Raw genomic sequence first — 19,996 nt, forward strand, 5'->3', positions numbered from 1 at the left:
TCCACTTAACTCCTTAATTTTTCTGTCTTGACGAATATTCGTGATCGAAGCGTTGTAGTAATTGCAGTACCCCTCAACACTACAACAAATACGTATTGCCATTTTCGTACCGACAATTCGATCGACAATGGCGACTCCAAGCGATTCGGGCATGTTGATGTCCGACGCACCTTCGAGAGGTGCTACCACTCCTAGAGCCAGGCCGTTTAACAGAGGCTCTTCAGCACGACCACGAGGTCCTCCCTCCGAAAGTCTAGCCGCGCCTAGCGACGACGAGGCCGATGGCTTCGCAGATGACCAGATCCCCAGTCGCACACGCCGGAGAGACCCTGCTACTATCCCGCGAGTAGAAGATAGGATCGGTATCACCGTTCAGGAACACTTTGAAAACTTTATTGAAGAGTACGTCTCGTTCTATAAATAGTATATATCGTAATTGACCAAAGAAAAGATTCATCGAAGACCCTGCTTCGTCCGGTGCGCCCACGTCGAGTGCTGTTACTACGAACAAGTTCTACGTAGCTCAAATCCATGGCATGCGTATCTACCAATTATCGACCTTTTACGTCAACTATAATCATATTGCCAGTTACCAAAATGGCGGTCTAGCCAATGCCATTAACACACAATACTATCGATTCCTCCCCTTCCTTACTAATGCCCTTCACAACATGATCGCCAAATATGAGCCACAGTATTTCCGCGATCATCGACAGGCCACTACTTCTAGTAACCAAACAACCTCTGGCGCAAGTAATATTGGCTCGGGAAGTCAATCCGAGCAGGGCAACAAGACGGCAAACCAACAGACGGATAAGCTATTCGCCATCGCCTTCTACAACCTCCCTCTAGTCTCTCGAGTTCGTGCCTTGCGTGCCAAGAATATCGGCCAGCTACTTTCCATATCAGGAACCGTGACACGTACCTCTGAAGTACGACCCGAACTCTCTCTAGCGACCTTTCTCTGCGAGAATTGTCGTTCCGTCATCCCAAATGTCGAGCAAACGTTTCGGTATACGGAACCTACGCAATGTCCCAATGCGGAGTGTGGAAACCGCCTAGCATGGCAGTTAGATATCAGACAAAGTACCTTTGTCGACTGGCAGAAGGTCCGCATCCAGGAGAACAGCTCGGAAATCCCTACAGGTAGTATGCCGCGAACGATGGATGTCATCCTACGGGGTGAAATGGTAGACCGCGCAAAGGCAGGCGAGAAGTGCATCTTCACAGGCGCATTGATCGTGGTACCTGACGTGAGCCAGCTAGGCCTTCCCGGAGTCAGACCTACGGCGATCCGAGATGATCGGAATACACCGCGTGGCAACGACGTTGGTGGCAGTGGAGTCTCGGGCTTGAAGTCTCTAGGTGTTCGCGATCTAACGTACCGATTAGCTTTCTTAGCTAATATGGTTACCCCTGACTCGTCTACGCCCGGCCAATCTGCTTCGCGCCAAGTCCACGATATCATCAACTCCCTAACCCAAACATCGGCTGACACAGCTGAAACTTCTGAAGAAGCTCAGACAGCCATTCTCAATTCTATGACGCCCAGTGAAATCGATGAGCTCCGTGAGATGGTCCACAGCGACCACATCTACGCACGTTTAGTCCAGTCTCTTGCGCCCACGGTGTACGGCCACGAGATTGTCAAGAAAGGTCTCCTTCTGCAGTTGATGTCCGGTGTCCATAAAACGACTGCCGAAGGCATGGCCCTTCGTGGTGACATCAACATCTGCATCGTCGGCGACCCGTCTACCTCCAAATCCCAGTTCTCGAAATACGTCTGCTCCTTTGCTCCCCGCGCAGTTTACACATCCGGTAAAGCCTCTTCAGCTGCTGGTCTCACAGCCGCCGTCGTCAAAGATGAAGAGACGGGTGAGTTCACTATCGAAGCCGGTGCGCTCATGTTGGCCGACAACGGCATCTGCTGTATCGACGAGTTCGACAAGATGGACATTGCGGACCAAGTCGCCATCCACGAAGCCATGGAACAACAGACGATCTCTATCGCCAAGGCCGGTATCCAAGCCACGCTCAACGCGCGCACTTCTATTCTCGCAGCCGCAAACCCGGTTGGGGGGCGGTATAACCGAAAGGCGACGCTGAGGACCAATATTAACATGTCGGCGCCTATCATGTCGCGTTTCGACCTGTTCTTCGTGATTTTGGACGAGTGCAACGAATCCGTCGACCGCCATTTAGCCGAACATATTGTCGGGATCCACGCGCTGCGCGACAGCGCCATCGAGCCCGAGTTCAGCACCGAGTGCCTGCAACGGTACATCCGATTTGCGCGGACCTTCCGGCCGGAGTTCTCGGACGAGGCCAAGGAGCGCCTGGTCGAGAAGTACAAGGAGCTGCGCGCGGACGACGCGCAGGGCGGCATCGGCAAGAACAGCTACCGCATCACGGTCCGACAGCTCGAGAGTCTGATCCGACTAAGCGAGGCCATCGCCAAAGCGAACTGTGTCGAGGAGATCACCACCGAGTTCGTGGACGAGGCGTTCAACTTGCTCCGGCAGAGCATCATCTCGGTCGAACACGACGACGTCGAGATGGACGACGACGAGTTCGGTGATAATCCCGAGGACGCGGCGGCGCTGCTCGCTGCGGCGGATAGGGCGGCTTCCGGGGCCAGGGATGAGGAGGGCGACGAACAGATAGGCGATGGTGAGGACGATGATGGTGCGGATGCGCCGGCTAGCGGACAGGCTAGCAGGGAGCCGAGCGCGGCGGCGCCACCGCCCAAGAAGAAGACGGCGATTACGTACGAGAAGTACATTTCCATGGTGAATCTGCTAGTGTCGAGAGTGAAGGAAGACGAATCGGAGGGCGAGGCGGAGGGGGTTGATGGTGACGCGTTAGTGGAGTGGTATCTGGAGCAGAAGGAGGAGGAGCTCGAGGGCGAGGAGGATTACCATCGGGAGATGGGCGTTGCGAAGATGGTGCTGAAGAAGATGGTCAAGGTATGTTTTCATTTTCTGGCAATTTTTCTTTTCCCCCTTTTCCCCATCCTTAGAGAATCGATGCTAACTGCAAAATAGGACAACATCCTCATGGCTGTGCACGAAGGACTTGCTCAAGAGGGCAACCAGGCGCCGGCTGGAGAGTCGGCCTCCCAGAAGGTCCTCTATGTGATACATCCTAATTGCGCGATTGAGGAGTACTGAGTTACTAAGTGAACGGGATACGACCATGACCATGAACACGAGACTTGTCCTGACGCTGGACGGCGTTAGGAGAAGGGGAGATGACGAGATGAATACAGGCGCCGAATTACCTAGGTAATATAAACTCATCTTGTACGTGTGTGGATGGAGCTGTTTATATCACTTGCTGGTTGGTTAACAGAGGGGGATGACGAAATGACCTGAGAGCTTCTAAGGATCATAAGGTGTTGTCTGCTATGGTCTACGAACGACGAATGGAGATAATGAATAAAGTAACTACGGAATACTACTGAGAAAGCGAAGCTAAGGCGCCCGGAGTCTAGAGTTAGGGAATGAGATATCAGCACGTTTAGGTAAATGAGCTTAATATGAGATGAGATGAGATCAGATCAGATCAGATGATGTCCGTACTATCTAGAATGTGTTATGAGTAAGAGCACTGGTTAGATGGTAGAGCTTTATAGGAGGGGTTATGTAGTTGTGAATACAGCCCCTGGCTTAGGTTGAGCAGTTTGAATTGATGTTCGGACATACCTGAACGTTTGTCTCTGGTTCTGTTAGTATTGAATAAATAGTATTGCTCATTGGCTTTCCTTACGTGATAAACATCCTCTTATTATCTATCTGATATCAGCGAGGCTAGGTCTAGTTTATCCTGCCAAGTCACAATGTATTAGTCTAAGATGGATATTCCGGAAAAATGAACATCCATCTATTTACACTCAAAGAAGCAACTTACCTCACCATCCTTAAGATGTTAGATATCTATTAGATATCCAGGACTGTAGTTTGCCATCAAGCAACCTTACACTTACCCTTACAATAAAAGCACAATTGTGTATACTCAATCAACTAAGGTCAAACATCACCAGTCACAAAAAACATCCTTTATAGTATCATAGGTATCTCATGTATCGTGGAAATTTCTCAATTAATGAGGTTTTGATGACAGCGAATTGTTAAGCCAATAGCTAAGAGCCGGGCAATGGGAGATACCGTAATCCTCCGCCTACTCATACCCTTACTCGTATCGAGCGGGTACAATTCGGAGTAGGACGGAGTAAGCCGATATTCTCCAGCTCGAACACACAGGCCTACCATGTGGTGATTACAAGCTCACTCATGCCTTGTTCAAATAGGAGGTAGTAGTTGTAGTAAAAAGAAGAGGTGTTTGGCAAAATCCACGCATGCTCGCATTCGTGCCCTGCCGCTGCATTGTTTCCAGGCAGTTATCATTTTTGTCAGTGTTAATAGTTGGTAACCAGCTCCTCTCGCTCATATCTAGTCATCCACACTAGGGATGACTTTTCCAAACCCTCCATTCCGGCAACGCCCCAAGGATCCATGGTCCCGACAATCCGATATTGTATATGAAAAGTCGTGACCCGCCGCCAACCAGTCCAGTGCAGAAGGAAAATGCACCTGTGCCTTGATTGAATATATCTCAGCATACCAATAGTGAAAGGTCGACAAAGGGGTGGATATAACGGTGTCAAACGGACTGATAAACCATTATTTTTTTCGTGGAACTAGGAGCGGTTGCATCATAGTTGAAAAGGGGCCAATGACTTTTTCGTCATGAGAAGAACGCAGAAAAAAGATGCGTTGGAAACTTTGTTGTACAAACTGTCGTCCAAAGACAGGCTTATTGTCCGTACGACAGTAAGAAGATGATGGAATTTGCAATGCATCATTGCAATCGAGTATACAGTAGGGAGAAATAGTATGATCAAATCTTCAAGAGCTTGATCCTTTAGGACCACTGTGACGGCGCAGCAGTCGACGTGTGTCTGCCTGCCATATTCTCCATCCTAGGCCGATAATTCCCACGCCCACTACGAGTGGAGGGGCGGCTAGGTGGATGGGATGAGTGATCGCCAGGGTGGTCAGAATGTTCTCGACCGCCGCGTTGGCCTCCGCGGCCTGACAAGCGTCGGGCACCCCCACGAGGTCCTTGTCGGCGCTGATTACTATTCGAGCGACCGTTGTCGTGCCTCATTAAAACGGTCTTAGCCTCGGCCATGAAAGGACCCGAGATTCGGATCACGTTCCTGCCGTTGGACATCTCAGGCGCAGAAAATCTCCATGCCTCGGCGCCTAATGGATCAACTCGTAATTTGATAGGCATAGGCTCGACATGAAGTTCCGCTGGTTGCCACAAAGCATCCGGCGCCTCGCTAGGAAGACGGACTGTAGGTAGAGATCCCATCTCTTGCTCTCCGAAGCATTCCTCGGCCATTTCTCTACTAGTATAGTCGCTACCATCAGAAGTAAGAGAGCTCACCGAATGGGAAAGTCCGGGCAGCGCAACCGTTGCAGGATCATACGACTGGCTGTGATCCAACGCTATTCTACTCGAAGAATCTACAGCCAGAGACTTGATCGGTGCAGGCGAGGTATTTTTACCGAAAAGAGTGTTAATCTTTTCCTGCCAGTTTTCCTGTGATGAGATTTCGTAGGGCGTCTGATGAATTCCACCGTAGCCCCTACCTCTGCTAGAGGGACGGGGGCCAGTGGATTGCTGATGCGCCCTAACAGGTGCTGCAGCCGCGGCTGCGAAGGATATTGGCGCCGGCTTAGCAGGCGGCATGACAGGGCTAGGGCCCGCAGAGTTGGTAGGGGGTGGTAGCTTGACTATCGGACGAGCCGGTGGCAACGCCACGTGGGGACGAGTACTGTCACCATCAAATACAGGATGGCCGTCTGCGGTGGGCGGGGGTGGAGTCGGTGACTTCGTCCGAACCTGCTCCTGGAGATCATCCTCATACTGGGATTCTCGAGTGGAGGGGAAGAAGCGGGAGCTGCTTCTAGGTTGAGCCGCAGGACTAGTTACAGTTCGCCTAGAGGGTCCAACTGTGGGCTGTCTACCAAAATCGGCATTGCTGCCGTTCATTTTCGCAGCAGCCGCTTCCCTAGCTTCCCTGGCTGCGGTATAGTCCGAAGGCATGCGGCCTTTCCATCGGGCAAGATCTTCTGCTGTCGGTCGGCTCTCTCTGGCGGCCGCTTCCTTGGCTTCTCTAGCAGCGGCTTCCCTAGCTTGTCTAGCAGCAGCATAATCCGATGGCATACGGCCTTTCCACCTTGCAAGATCCTCCTCTGACGGTCTCGCAGGCTGTTCATCACGTGCGGCATTGGTTGCCGTATTCGCTGCAGAAGCATTGTACGAACTGCTCGATCGGACTTCATGATGGTTGTTGACCGCATCGGCCATGCCTTGTCTAGCTCCGCCTGACGCTGGCTTCCCTGTAGCCCTATTGCGCCAATCCTCACTCATCGGTAGCGAAACGTCGTCCTTCTGAGCGTCGATTTTGGCCTGCATATCAATCGCTCGTCTACGGTCATCCTCTTTAACATTAGAGGCGAACGACTTCCAGGGGTTTGCAGCACCTGACTCGGGTCCTTGGGAAGTATTGGCGGAACGGCCGCGAGGTGGTCCAATAGGGGCCAAGCGATTATTAGACATGGCCTCTGGGCGTACAGGCTGCTGAGATGCGGTCCGTGGAGGCCCAATTGGGGCCGGGCGATGATTACGATCACCGATGGGGGGGGGACGGGAATCAGGCAGTGTTCCCAGGTCGGGATTGAAAGTGCCGTTTCCAAGTGAGCGGTCATTGCCGGGGGCACCCCATACGTTACGTGAGGTGTTCTGGGGACCATTGCCCCATGAGGGATATCGCTCCGGATGTTGAGCTTCCGGCCAAGACGTCGGATGTTGAGACTTCGACATGGAAGAAGTTCGCATCTGCTGGCCTTGAGGTTTGTCAACTTGACTGAGAGGCCTCTTGACTTCTCCATTTGCTCGGTTATCGCCACCAGATCTTGCATTACTTGGGTCCGGATGGGTGGAATCCACTGGTGCTATAACAGTGGAATCTTCATTGCTTCTTTCCTTGTTGGCACTATTTCGTTCCGGGGGCGGGCCCATGGCCTTCAGCTTTTCGGCAATCCTAGCCTTCCGAGCTGCTTCCTCACGTGCCTCCTGCTCCGATCGACGCCTAATCGCCTGCTCGCGACGCTCTCGCATGATCACTGCTTGCATTTCTAAATCATCAGTGGGCTGCATATCAACAGCAGGAGAACTATAATAGGGAGCGGCGTGATTTTGTCCAGGAGATAGCCTTGGCTGATATGGATGGACGACGGGTAATCGTGGGGTAGGCTGGGTATGAGCTGAGATGGGACTCTCAGCACCTGTAACGGATTCTGTTCGGGATTGGAATGAATCTGCCGGAGGTTGAATATCATAAGGTTTACGAGCTAGGATACCACTAGTGCCACTGACGTTAGAAGAGCCCCGACGACGGTAAGGGCCTTCTTGACCACTGGTTCTACTTGTTTGGAAGGCAGCCGACGGCTCTGCAGGGCCTTGTTGATCATGGTACTGAGGTCTTTGGAGGACGGCCGGCTGACGGCCGTGAGGTTCATTCCTAGAGCCTCTACGATGATCCGGCACCGGATCATATTGTCCCGAGTGCGAGTTAAACAGTTGGCTATGGTTACCAGCATGTCGATCCCGAAAACCAGACCGGCTAAAGTCGTCTGCAGCAATCTCTTTGGTCGTAGGTGTGCTTGCGCTCTTTGTAACGGGAGATTGTGAAGTAGCTCCTCCAATGGTCGTATCTGACTGCACAGGAGGTACTTTTTCGATCGGAGGCAAACGTGCCCACGGAGATTTAGCTGGAGTTGGTGGCGCCTGCGGTTTCGTGACTAGAGTAGGTTTCTCGGGTGCGCCCTTAAGCACGAGACTCTTGCCTGACGCTACAACACCCGGCTTGACGGAAGGGGATCCGGTTGCACTTGATATAGGGGCGGGTGACTTTGACTTCGGTGGCGCGGAAACAGGGACGGGGACGGGAGCCGGAGCCGGTTCTTTATCAAGAGTAGCCGGCACTACATTGGGGCTTGGAGCAGTTTCGTGTGGTAAGGTAATCTTAGTACCATCTGTCCACGTTATATGGTCCGGAGCCCACTCCTCGTCATCATCGATATCAGCCCAATTTGACTGGCCCTTAGTATCTTCCGGTCCTAGACGACCTGCCATGTGAATTCCGTACTTATGCATGAGTTCCTCATCAGACAGTTTCTTCTGCTCCGGTTGAGATACGGCTGTTACAATGGTTAGCAAGGACCTGAGAATAATCAGCGAAGCAAGATATTCTACAGTAACTTACGTTTATTACGATTCCAAACGGTATTAGGATCAGGCGCAGAAGCAGGTTTACCGTTACTACTAAGCGTCTTAGTAGAGCCACCAAGGCTACTGCCAGACTTGGCGACCAGTTTCAGACGAGAAGCAGAGGTACTAGGAGTCGGCTGAGGTGTAGAGGATGTCGAGCCGGTTGCGGAATCAGGACGAGCATTAGAATTCGCTGCGGTCTTCGAGGCTAGATAAGTGCGATTTACGGAAACCGACTTAAAGCTCTGAGGCTTCTTGATGCTGGAAGAGGTGCGCGCATGATTCTTGTCACCGAGTCGTGCCTTAGATGATTCCGTATCCGAACCCCCGCTCACAGACACTTCAGCTGAATTGACTAATTCGTCGACAATCTCTGCGATCTGCTTATTCTCGACGTCGGAAATGGATCCGTTTAGTGTAGCACTCGAGTGCCCGGCATCTTGAGCGGTGTTACTCGAAACTGCTGGTTGAGCCTGTTGTAAAATGCACGTGAGCAAGTGGTTTGCGACGACAGCGCGGTCGAGCAATTGCATCGGGATTGCAGGAAGCAGAGGACGGGAAGATATATTAGAAGGGGGAGGAAGGGAGATGGAAGGCTTCAGGGAAGGTTGCGGACGAAGGGCGACACGAAGAACTTACGATAGGTTCAGTTATCGATGCATCCGGCTGATTGACGGTAGGCTCTGTCGCCATCATCCAACTCGAGAACTGTCGTGAAACGTTGATGTTTGCGTCGCGATCAAAGAGTACAGTACGTTGCGATAGTCGAGTGCGAAAGAATGCGGTGGTAACTTGAGGCTGACAGGTTGGTCGAGGTGGTCAGTTTAAGGGTTGTGTACTTGGCGTCACGCCGTTCAGAAATCGGAGAGTCGGTTACTTACTGTGGTACCGAATGTCTAATAGGTAGAAAGAAAGTCGAAAGTAGAAAGTAGAAAAAAAAAGAGAAGAGACCTGATCAGCCTCGATCGCACAAGGCGCGACTAAAATGAAGTTTAGTACGAGGAACTACACTCTCGGTATGAGGAAGAAATATGAAAAAGAGGTTTAAGTTGTAATACCTCGAGAGAGCTGCAAAGTGGGTTGTTGCAAAGTTGAAAGTTCAGTCCTAAAATGGCCCTTTCAACGTTCAGCGTCGTGTTGGCAAAGTTTACAAGATCCCGAGCTTTTGGGGCTTGCGCAGATAAAAAGTGGAGTGAAAACGAGGAACTGGAAGGGAAGTGGAAGAGCACGGCTGGAAAAGGTGAGTGTGGAACTCGAAAATAGGTGGGGCTAGTGTGGCTGACAAGGTGGGTTGGTGGGCTGAAAAGAGCGAAAACAGCAAGAACCAATCATTACCACGTACTGACAACTGGCAGGCAGCTGCAGCCGATATTTACATCCCAAGGACTGATATATGTACTGGTGCACCTAGTACATGTGATGGAGAGGAAAAAGAAGAATCCATAGAAAATACTAGAAAAACATACCTGTTCAGTTCAAAAATATGAAAAGTATATGAATGTGTATGTGATCAGCAGTACTGTTGTTGTGTTCTGCGTGAACAAAATGCGTAGAGAATGTGTGGCAGTGAAAAATAACGTGAATGATAGTGTGAAGGAAGTGAATGTGAAATGTGTGTAGTTGGAAGAAGTTGAAAAGTATTGAGAGGGTGAATGGTAAAGAAAATAAGATGGGAAGGAAAGAAACTTGTTAGAAAAAAGGGTGCGGTTGTTTCTTGGGTGACTTCAAAATTCGTCACTCGTCAACAGTCCAAGTTATTTATGTTGTTCATTCGTAGAATCAGTAGGTATGAGTCATTATAAACCATGCTACCAAAATACCGATCATTTGCAAGTGAATGCATTTGCCTCAGTACTTCCCGTATCCTACATAAGTATAAGAATATCGTATGACACGATTTGGGACTAGATACCAACGTTGCTTATCGTAGTACCTACACATCACACGTCCTATGTACTACAGTTATACACCAATAAATATATCAAATGAAAACTGTAGAATTCTTTGAGACTAAGCTCGGTTCTGTTCTGGTACAGAGAGGCTATCCATGCTCAATGCTTGATGCCATCTATCTTTATACAGCTTGATCACCTGCTCGACCTTGCCCAGTCTTCCACCTAGTGGTACCTTAGTGGTGAATCTGCTTAGTGAGGGTTGTTCTTGTGGTGGCCTATGATATATTAGCATTCATCTATGTATATATACAGTAAGAAGGTAACTTACGCAAGTGGAAGTAGTAAGTCATAGGGTAGCCAATGGCGAGAACGAGGCCAATGGCGTGGATGATAGCTAAAGGAAACCCGTTAGTACGAATATGAACCCTCCATATTGTATACAGTTTATAGAGAATGATAGGGACCATGAGACATACGCTTGGCGGTAGGGTTCTTGCCAAAATGCTTGGCCTGGTATCTGCCGAGGAGACCGGTAGGCTGGATCTCGGGGGCCGGTCCTCGGGGGAGTTTCTCGTAGAAGCTGACAACGCGCTTCATGCGGAGAGCATCAGGAGCAGCACCGATGGCCTAGTAGCATTCCCGTCAGTACAATTTTGGCCCTCTTAATCTTGCGATATCCTTCCCCGAGTCTCCCCAAGCAAACTGCCAACACTAAAAACCAACTCAAGTCTTCCTGACCATATCAAGCCCAAGGATCGTAACAAGACGGGAAAACGGATAGCGCGGTATAAGGTAAACTAGTACATACATTCGGCGAAGCAACCTGCAGTATCCGTTAGCAATTTAATAACTCTATATCTACGAGACGCCACGAACCTTAGGAGGAATGAGGGTCGAGAGAGCCCTACGGGTGACGAAGCTCATTGTGGCGGGTTTGATCGCGATAAAGAGGAGATAAGTAAGGAAACCGGAGAGGTCACAGAGAAGAACCAATTGCGACGAGGGCTGGCGCAATTGCTGATCTGTGATGCGATGCGATGCTTGCTTAAGGTGAATTCGACGAGGAATGAGCTCAAAAGTGGGAAGCGGTTGTTCAATTGATCAAAGTAACGAAAAGACCTCGTTTAGTGAACTTGGTCCGTGCGTTATCCGTTTTAGCGCGGTAATTGCCGCCCTAGCCAATCAAATACCTCATAACTCGATTATCTCAACCTCCAAATCCTAAGTCGCCTTAATTCAATATTTCTTATACTTTAAGCTATTTCAACTTCCCTCAACTCGCCATCTACATCGACCCGCCATTACTGTACCCGGAGGGCTTTGACACTCAGACAAAAGATGGCTTCTCTCCGGTCCCAGGCGACGGCAGCGACGCTGTTACGGAGTGCGCGGTTGGTCCCGAGCAGACAAGCTCTGGCGATGGCGCAGAGACGATTCAAATCCGACGACCCGACGACATCCCTCACCAAATCCGACCAACCCACTCTTCCCGTAGAGAAACCCCGCAATGCGCCTGATTACGGTGTCCACATCGACAGGGCGACATCGTACGTCCATCTACGAACCCATACTTGATTATAAAAGCCGGCTGGATATCAATACTAACCGGTATTTCATAGCACATTCACTCCAGTACCGAAGCAAGTAATGGACGGCAGCGAAGATCACGATATCCTCCCAGCGGCCGTGCTTTCCGGCGCTCCGATCGAGCTACAGGCCAGAGCTGTCCGGTAGGAACCCTTTTATCACGGCCACATCTACAAGCAATTGTCTGACGAAATACATAGCATTTACCAACCTAGCAAGCCCGCCACGCAGTCCGGAACCTGGGGCGCTCATCACTGGAGGATGGATTGGGACATTCTGTCCAAAGGCCACCGATGGGAGAACCCCTTGATGGGATGGCAATCGTCCGGCGACTTCATGCAAGGCACCAAGCTAGAGTTTAAGAGCAAGGAAGATGCCATCGCTTTCGCCGAGAAGCAGGGCTACGAATACTTCGTACAAGAGCCGAACGAGCGGGCTTTCACACCTAAAGCCTATGCCAACAATTTCTTATATTCGCCCAAGAAGCTTAAGCACATCCGAACTAAATAGATCCACGGCAATGGAGAATATGAATGAACTTGGGGAAAACAACAATATGGTTTTGTAAATATGCTAGACAATGGTATCTTCAACACACCCGAGTGTAGTACGCCTTGCTAAGTGGTCCTGGTTCCCGTGATTGGCCGCCGCACATTGTTCCCATAAAACCCCTGATGTGAATCATGCCCTGAGTGATCATAAAACTCTTTCCGTATGTGCATGGCATGGACCTCTGCCAGCCTTGAACCCAAAACGCCTCTTAATTGTTGGGAGCCCATCTCTGAATATTTCCTAATTCGTAACGCCTGCCTGACCTTCGATAACACGTCACCACCATATGTCGCAGCTTCCTCCTTCCAGCTCCGGGCCGAATATGGACAATGCCCGACAAAAATCATTAAGACTGCCGGGGAAAGCCTGACCAGCGAGTCACTAGGTCGTGATCATAGGCTCATGGCCATTCTCTACCCCACCAGAATCATCACCATCTAGGCCCAGGTCAATCCTTCCTGGAAGTTCCTTCTTGCCCTCTTTACGGACAACCTCCTCACTCCAGGCTCGCATCTGTACCAAATGACGAATAGCAGCCTCCCTACGCTGTAGCTGACGGTATAAGATTGCCTTGTTGACCTTATCAGCAACTTCTCGTCGAAGACCTGGCTGGAGAAGCGCTGCTAGGGAGGGATCTAGATTGTCATGGTCGAACACAAGAAGAGACATTGTCTTCTCCAAGTCTTCTAGGAATTGCGGAGTGCGCGGAGCTTTAGGTCCCAGCTGTGTCTGTGCGAATTCCAAAGCAGGTCCAATGTCACCACCAGGGCGAGACTTTCGGATTAGTTCCACTAGCTGAAGGCGAAGAAGCGCAAAATGAAGGGGCTCGTCTTCATCTAAAATCTACTCGTATGGTTAGCCGACATTAACAATAGTAATACAGCATATAAATATATAAAAGAATTAAACGCTCATGGAGAAAGTGGTTGTTCCTCATCAACGACCCGGAGGTCATATGAGTGGTGCATGTAAACTCAGGTTTTAATCATAGCAAGTTAGATATCAACAAGGATAATGAATGATAGCACCTACAGAGGGGTCAAGATCGTTGAGAGCATGGATAGCGCTCTCAATTTCGCCCTTGTGTATGAAGGTCTGGATCTGCTGTCTAGCATGAATAGCGGTCGAGGGTTGTTGAGGAGATAGATTCGCCTCGGTAGAGAATTTGGCAGCAGCATTTGGGTAGCCAGCTACGGTCAAATAGTCGAGGATTAAAGCGTTGATATCACTTGAAAGGCAGGTTAGTCGGTGATTTCCTAAGTTGTGAAAAACATGTAGGTAGAAATTTTTTGTTCAGAAGAATTGATATAATAAAAAGATCTCCGCATAATGTTCTCAGAGAGATTCCCATTGTTTTATTTGTTGCATCATAACATATGCTCCATGAAGGAAGCGAAAGGGAAGAACCAATAGTGAACATACCTCTTAGGAGTCTTCACTTCCTCGACATGTCTCGTAAAGGCATGCTTCATCGATTTCGTCGTTGACGCGGATGAAGTCTGTTTGGGCACCATTTAGCAATCGCGTAACAGTGCGGCCTAACGAGACCACCAAGCATACCATCTTGCGCTCAAGCAGTTCTGAGATATATCGCGTGTGACGAAGATGGTTCTCAAGTAGGATATCACTTGACGACATGCCCTACTACCCCTCTTGCCAGTTAGAAGCACGTATTTGAGCGGTAGAGAGTTCAGAGCCGAGTGGAGTAAGGCAATGCCCAAGGAAATCTATTCTATTCTGGATCTCCGGCACGAGGCTGGGCTTTTTGAGTGGCGTTGTCGCACATGGGAAATCGAACGAGAAAAAAAAGAGGTTGTAGGAGGGAAGGTTAAGGCAGGCTTCGGTTCGCCGAGAGTGCAGAAATGCAAAGAACCGTTGCTTAGTGGAGCCTGGAACTAGACCTGTTGCGTTAGACTGTGGCTGCAGTTATTGGGTATGACTGCGTGCTTATGTGGCTTGTAAGACTTACGCCTCAGGTGTGGTATCTGTTATCAGTTATCAACACGCCCCAAGCTCCAATTGACCCAATCGACCTGCTAAATTCGACTCGTTGAAAACCCACACAGTTTCTTCTTGTTCATAATTGGTTTTCGAAGACCTGATCCTCCTTTTTTTCCCCTTGTTCTTTTGGTATATTTGGCTTAATTCTTTTTTTTTCAATAGGTTGCCCAAGTTTCCTCATCTTAGAACCTTTGGCTAGTTAGTGTGCCCAAAAATTAGTGCCATCTTACATGGTCTCATCTTATTAGCCACTTCAAAGCTTCTCTTCAAGTGTGTGCTGTCAGCCTACGATACTCCAAACTGGTTTAGGTGGGCACGCCACAACAACCACCTCCCAGTTTCTTCCCTCTTGAATATTGTAGCATACTTCTGAAACTCCCTAAAAGGCCTTCCACTTCATATCCATTTATATTATATCCTTTGCCATATGAGCCGCAGCCTAGACAGGTAGTCATGAATACCGGCATTGGATCGCCGGCCATCGTGGCTGATAACAATGCGGATACAATTGCCAAGAGAGCCCATTACAGCCCTCCGTGGGCTGACCTGAGTATCATTGGTATCGCAGGCAGTTCCGGTTCCGGTAAATCGACATTATCGCATGCCATTGTCAGCAAACTAAACTTGCCTTGGGTGGTTATCCTGTCAATGGTAAGCATGTCTAGGTGATTAGAGAAAGAGGGTAACTTCTTGTCTCACTCGTCATAGGATTCCTACTATAAACCATTAGACCCAGAAAGCTCGAGAAAAGCATTTCTCAACGAATATGATTTCGACTCTCCCGAGGTTAGACTCATTATACCGAGCCCTTGGCCCTCCACCGTCATATTGATACATAACCTGTAGGCAATTGATTTTGACGCCTTGGTACAAACACTTCGAGACTTGAAGGCAGGGTAAGGATGCCGTAGTCTCCATGATAAGCCATTCGTAGGAGTTCCCACTGATCTTCGACCTATGCAGCAAACGCGCCGAGATACCGGTATACTCCTTCGAGAAACACCAGCGCGTAGAAGAGACGACGTCCATATATTCCCCTCATGTCCTTGTTCTAGAAGGAATCTTCGCCCTGTATGATCAGAGGGTGATGGATTTAATGGACATGAGAGTATGTGCTTAAGAGCTGTAGGTCTGCTAGGACAACGCTAATATTATGTTAGATCTACTGCGAGGCTGATGCTGATACATGTCTTTCAAGACGAAGTAAGGCGTAATCTGGACGATGGAGGCATCATTGTTGACTTGTCCATTATAGTCCTACGAGACGTGAGAGATCGAGGTCGTACAGTGGAGGGTTGCATTAAGCAATGGTTCAACTTCGTAAAGCCAAACTATGAGAAGGTAGGTAAATTAGCACGACCTTGTCAAAGACTACAGCTAATCGTCCTCTTTCTAGTTTGTTTTGCCCCAGAGGAACCATGCTGGTATATGATATTTCCTGACCTGTACCATCACCTTATATTGATACTAGACTGATTCTCTTCTAGATATAATTGTGCCACGAGGCATAGAGAATCGAGTTGCGATGGGTAGGTTATGATCTGTCCCCTGTAAGATTTGTGCTCATTAGCGTAGCTATGGTCACCCAGTACATCGAGAGAAAGCTAGTTGAGAAGTCAACACGCCATCGCGCAGCTCTCAGAAGCTTGGAGGCTGGGTCCGATAGCGAACCCCTTTCCGATCGAGTCATAATTCTCAAACAGACCCCTCAGCTCAAAGCCATGAACACGATCATTCAGGATATTGACACTTCAAGCGAGGATTTCATATTTTACTTCGACAGGTTCTCATGCCTTCTCATCGAAGAGTATGTATTGTAGCATAATTTCTGCTGTTTCTTACTGACGGTTATAGGGCCTTGAATAATGTTCACTTCCAGGAATTGAGCGTCGAAACCCCCGCTGGCAGATCGTATCACGGACTAACCCCCAAAGGCGAAGTCAGCGCCGTCATCGTCCTCCGCGGTGGGGCCTCATTTGAAGCCGGGCTGAGAAGAGTGATACCAGATGGCCGCACAGGACGTCTCCTTATCCAGTCCAACGTTCGGACTGGAGAGCCCGAGCTCCACTATTTGAAACTTCCGAAAGATATCAGCAAGCATGATAGTGTTTTACTTCTGGACGCCCAGATGTCTAGTGGAGGGTCTGCGCTAATGGCTGTCCAAGTTCTCGTAGACCATGGTGTCCCGCAAGACCGCATTGTCGTCGCAACATACTCAGCAGGCTACGTAGGCGTTTATCGTCTGACGAAAGTTTTCCCAGAGATCACCGTCGTCATTGGCGACATGGTTAACGATTTCGAAGACAGGTGGGTTGAGAAGAGATACTTTCGATGCTAAGCCAGACAGACAGTAGGCATAAGCCCGAATATATAGATTGCCAGAGCATCTTCACGACTGTAGATGCTTTCATTAAGACGTTGACTATATATATATCTTAGGTCGATTATGTATAAGGCTAGTTCTGATCTTTGCGGTCGAATGGGATATAAATATGCTACCGAGGTAATACCTTAGATTCTAGAATAGCAATGTAGATTATGAGCTAATTTAGTATATACGAAATCTATCTGAGAGTTCGGTCATATCTCGAAGAAGTGCCAGGTCCCGCTTTTGAATTTGTCAGCCACTAACCCATGGTTGATGCCGAATCGCGCGATAGCATCATCGCTGGTATGCGACGCATGCATGTATAACTGCACTAACAATACTCGCCAAGACGATATCTGTCTTCACAACTGTGCCCAATCCATTGATATTCGAGTCATATTCCTTGGCTCTCTTCACTTCGCGCCTCTTAGGAAGGTCGGACACACCCCTTCTAGAATGGCTAAAAGAAACCCAGTCCTAGTATTCAGCCCAGGAGCGTGGCATACCCCTGACTTTTTCGAACCCACCACTTCCCTCCTCTGTGAAACAGGCTACACCTGCGACCTTGCCTCGCTCCCCAGCGTCGGCGCCGAGCTTCGGTCCCCTCCCCAAGTTCCGCAAAATTTCGACGCCGACGTCGCCGCCTTACGGGAGACTATCACTAAGAACCTAGACGCAAGCCGCGACGTCATCCTTCTAGTACACAGCTACAATGGCATAGTCGGTAGCGAAGCCGTCGAGGGCCTAGATCGCGCCTCCCGCTCTCGCGCGGGCAAGTCAACCGCCGTCACACACCTAATCTACATCGCGGCCCTAATCCTCGACATCGGGACCCGGCTCTGGCCCACGGGCCAGCCCAAGTTCCCGGACCAGGTCGTCGTAAAAGGGGACCTCGTGTACCGCGTCCCGGAGAAGCTCGACGAGGTATTTTACGGGAATTGCAACGAAGAGCAGCGCGAGTTCGTGGTCAGGAGTCTGAGAAGCCAGGCTAGGGGCGTGTTTACGGATAGCGAGGTCAGGCACACGGCGTGGAGGTTTGTTCCGAGTACGTATATACGCGCGAGGGATGACCCGTTGGTGGATTTTATGAAGGATCCGCCGCGGGGACATCGGTTTGCGGAGGTGCTGGAGGTGGAGGGTGATCATTTTCCTTTTGTGAGTGCTGCGGAGGAGACGGCGGAGGTTATTAAGGGGGTGGTTGAGAGGAGTGTCAAGGACGGGGAGTAAGTGTTTGTTGAACTAGGAGTTCATGGTTTTGGTCTTGGAGTTCTTGTTACTATATGATTACCTACCTACCTACCTACCTACCTAAAGAAATAGAAACGCGGCTTCGTTATGAACTACCAGATAATCGTCCTTTTAATAGAGCTATCAAGTTTTGGGCATATGTGACTCTATAGTCAACTATAGGATGGTTCGAGTCTAGAGTATTTGATGAATTATTAATGAAGACAGGTGTGAGGTAGTGACTACTACTATTATATAGCGAGAGTATATGTCCATCTAGGTAGGTAGGATATAGAAGAAAATATTATCATCCAAGGCCCTGTCTAGCCAAGTCTGTAGTCTTAGAACTGTACATATTGTAATTACTGGACATAACTAATTCAGACCTTGCCTTACAATTTTTGAAGACTTGAGTGTGGCGGAGGGATGTATTTCTGGCTATTCTGCCTTTCTAATTTACAAGGAAAGAATATAGGTACAGAACGGGGTCGATTTATACTTTCTTCAACCCGTCTCGAATAGCCGACGATATTTCCGTGCCCGGTGGTGGGCCATCTCCTTTCAGCTACGCAGTGGAGATGTCGGGTTTCCTGAAATGGCATCTCCGCTATGCATGGCCGACTTCAATTTGAATCGAACCACTCACTTAAAACATACTTGGAGACCGACTTCACTGCGGTCTTTGCATATTATAAAATTCTAGAGTGTTCTGGTGAATGGTGCATAAGTAAACAGCGAATATGGATAGGAATGACAACCATTTTTGCTGAAGTAAGCCTATGATGTCGTTACTCTTCCTCCGTTGCCGAGTCGCTTCGCTTGGCGGTCGTCGAGCCTTTGCATCAGTTGCCAATGGACGCTTCCGGGGTCTACCTACGGTAATAAAAGTCTCTAGTGTCGAGGCCCAAAAGGGGCTCCTTGATGCTAGAAACTTGGAAAAGGCGGTGGGTGCGGTGCACAGGGACGGCCTCGTGGTTGTCGAAGATGTAATTCCGCACAACGTCTTGGATCAGCTAAACAAGAAAATGGTCGAAGACGCGCGGATCCTACAAGCACGAGGCGAAGATGGACCGTTCAACTATAACACGGGGAATCTACAGCAGGATGCACCTCCAGTCGCCGAATATTTCAGTCCGACGATATTCACTAGTGAGCGTCCCTGGCACAGTTTCATATATCAGTTCAACAGTGCTTACGATTCGTAGATCCCATCGCCACACAGATCACAACTGCTGTGCTTGGCCCCCGTCCCAAGTGGTCATTCTGCTCAGCTAACTCGGCTATGCCTCCGTTACCGAGAGGGGAACCCTCACGTCAACCGGTACACTCGGATGCGGACTTCAAGCATCCGGATCATCCGTTCGCGCTCGTCGTCAACATCCCGCTTGTCACCATGACGCCAGAGAACGGGTCAACAGAGATTTGGCTCGGAACTCACAACGGCGCTAGCGTAGACGGCCAAGAAGGCGCGCATGGCGAGCGAGCCAGCGGTCGCATACGAGAGGACCTGCTAGCTCAACGCAAAGAAGTATGCCCGCCGTCCCAACCAGTCATCAAGAAAGGCAGCATCGTGATCCGCGATCTCCGGCTCTGGCACGCCGGGATGCCGAATCTAAGCAGTGAGGTGCGCGTCATGCTTGCCATGATCCACTTTGCCCCCTGGTATAGGAATCCGATGCGGCTCGAGTTCTCGGAGGACATCAAGCCCGTGCTAGAGAAGCTGGAGAGCGAGGGCCGGCTGGGGCTGGAGGTACCGGTGGATTGGGTAAGCAGGGAGGAAGCTCTGAAGGCATATCTGAACAGGGGTTTCGGGAATAGTTATGATTTTAACCAGGCACCTTAGATGTTACGAGGTTACTCAAAATATCAAACCGTATGATTTTCATAAACATGAAAATGTTTTTGCTAAGTTGAATTGTCTAAGACGGAAACGGGACATATGGTCTTATGTTTATGTAAAACGGGAAGAAGCATTCCAGGGAGCGACAGGAAATCCTGCTTTCGCTGGAACCGGCTCTGG

At 49.6% G+C, this 19,996-nt stretch overlaps 8 protein-coding genes across 8 annotated transcripts; 5 read left to right on the forward strand and 3 right to left on the reverse strand.

Annotated features, from left to right (window-relative positions):
* Nucleotides 1-19: 19 nt before the first annotated feature.
* F4807DRAFT_441621 (MCM-domain-containing protein) lies at nucleotides 20-3,753 on the forward strand. The gene is made up of 3 exons (XM_047999395.1): nucleotides 20-402; nucleotides 452-2,966; nucleotides 3,045-3,753. Exons 1-3 carry the CDS (start codon nucleotides 128-130, stop codon nucleotides 3,168-3,170), a joined length of 2,916 nt encoding a protein of 971 aa, XP_047850348.1. The 5' UTR covers nucleotides 20-127; the 3' UTR covers nucleotides 3,171-3,753.
* Nucleotides 3,754-4,772: 1,019 nt separating this feature from the next.
* F4807DRAFT_253841 (uncharacterized protein) lies at nucleotides 4,773-9,251 on the reverse strand. Its single transcript, XM_047994408.1, has 4 exons — nucleotides 9,228-9,251; nucleotides 8,986-9,144; nucleotides 8,342-8,819; nucleotides 4,773-8,276 (listed from the first exon to the last, which is right to left on the reverse strand). The coding sequence occupies exons 2-4, from the start codon at nucleotides 9,040-9,042 to the stop codon at nucleotides 4,924-4,926; spliced, it is 3,888 nt and encodes a 1,295-aa protein (XP_047850349.1). The 5' UTR covers nucleotides 9,043-9,144; nucleotides 9,228-9,251; the 3' UTR covers nucleotides 4,773-4,923.
* An 849-nt stretch (nucleotides 9,252-10,100) lies between these two features.
* On the reverse strand, nucleotides 10,101-11,339 carry F4807DRAFT_441624 (mitochondrial F1-F0 ATP synthase subunit F of fungi-domain-containing protein). Its single transcript, XM_047999396.1, has 5 exons — nucleotides 11,118-11,339; nucleotides 11,050-11,064; nucleotides 10,718-10,868; nucleotides 10,570-10,635; nucleotides 10,101-10,516 (listed from the first exon to the last, which is right to left on the reverse strand). The coding sequence occupies exons 1-5, from the start codon at nucleotides 11,163-11,165 to the stop codon at nucleotides 10,491-10,493; spliced, it is 306 nt and encodes a 101-aa protein (XP_047850350.1). The 5' UTR covers nucleotides 11,166-11,339; the 3' UTR covers nucleotides 10,101-10,490.
* A 122-nt stretch (nucleotides 11,340-11,461) lies between these two features.
* On the forward strand, nucleotides 11,462-12,382 carry F4807DRAFT_441630 (ETC complex I subunit conserved region-domain-containing protein). Its single transcript, XM_047999397.1, has 3 exons — nucleotides 11,462-11,788; nucleotides 11,861-11,971; nucleotides 12,029-12,382. Exons 1-3 carry the CDS (start codon nucleotides 11,580-11,582, stop codon nucleotides 12,336-12,338), a joined length of 630 nt encoding a protein of 209 aa, XP_047850351.1. The 5' UTR covers nucleotides 11,462-11,579; the 3' UTR covers nucleotides 12,339-12,382.
* Nucleotides 12,383-14,228, reverse strand: F4807DRAFT_441634 (CTLH/CRA C-terminal to lish motif domain-containing protein). Its single transcript, XM_047999398.1, has 3 exons — nucleotides 13,803-14,228; nucleotides 13,413-13,608; nucleotides 12,383-13,223 (listed from the first exon to the last, which is right to left on the reverse strand). The coding sequence occupies exons 1-3, from the start codon at nucleotides 13,892-13,894 to the stop codon at nucleotides 12,762-12,764; spliced, it is 750 nt and encodes a 249-aa protein (XP_047850352.1). The 5' UTR covers nucleotides 13,895-14,228; the 3' UTR covers nucleotides 12,383-12,761.
* Nucleotides 14,229-14,680: 452 nt separating this feature from the next.
* On the forward strand, nucleotides 14,681-16,871 carry F4807DRAFT_253922 (uridine kinase). Its single transcript, XM_047994409.1, has 10 exons — nucleotides 14,681-15,032; nucleotides 15,090-15,167; nucleotides 15,228-15,277; nucleotides 15,345-15,489; nucleotides 15,542-15,584; nucleotides 15,637-15,722; nucleotides 15,778-15,805; nucleotides 15,869-15,910; nucleotides 15,957-16,188; nucleotides 16,236-16,871. The coding sequence occupies exons 1-10, from the start codon at nucleotides 14,835-14,837 to the stop codon at nucleotides 16,717-16,719; spliced, it is 1,386 nt and encodes a 461-aa protein (XP_047850353.1). The 5' UTR covers nucleotides 14,681-14,834; the 3' UTR covers nucleotides 16,720-16,871.
* Nucleotides 16,872-17,205: 334 nt separating this feature from the next.
* F4807DRAFT_464295 (alpha/beta-hydrolase) lies at nucleotides 17,206-17,976 on the forward strand (the record flags this gene model as incomplete). The annotated part of the gene is made up of 1 exon (XM_048002096.1): nucleotides 17,206-17,976. The coding sequence occupies one exon, from the start codon at nucleotides 17,206-17,208 to the stop codon at nucleotides 17,974-17,976; it is 771 nt and encodes a 256-aa protein (XP_047850354.1).
* A 390-nt stretch (nucleotides 17,977-18,366) lies between these two features.
* Nucleotides 18,367-19,857, forward strand: F4807DRAFT_253924 (uncharacterized protein). The gene is made up of 2 exons (XM_047994410.1): nucleotides 18,367-19,125; nucleotides 19,182-19,857. The coding sequence occupies exons 1-2, from the start codon at nucleotides 18,756-18,758 to the stop codon at nucleotides 19,817-19,819; spliced, it is 1,008 nt and encodes a 335-aa protein (XP_047850355.1). The 5' UTR covers nucleotides 18,367-18,755; the 3' UTR covers nucleotides 19,820-19,857.
* The last annotated feature ends 139 nt before the right edge of the window (nucleotides 19,858-19,996 follow it).

The sequence above is a fragment of the Annulohypoxylon truncatum genome (genome assembly GCF_022578515.1).
Source record: "Annulohypoxylon truncatum strain CBS 140777 unplaced genomic scaffold F4807scaffold_39, whole genome shotgun sequence".
NCBI lineage: Eukaryota > Fungi > Ascomycota > Sordariomycetes > Xylariales > Hypoxylaceae > Annulohypoxylon > Annulohypoxylon truncatum.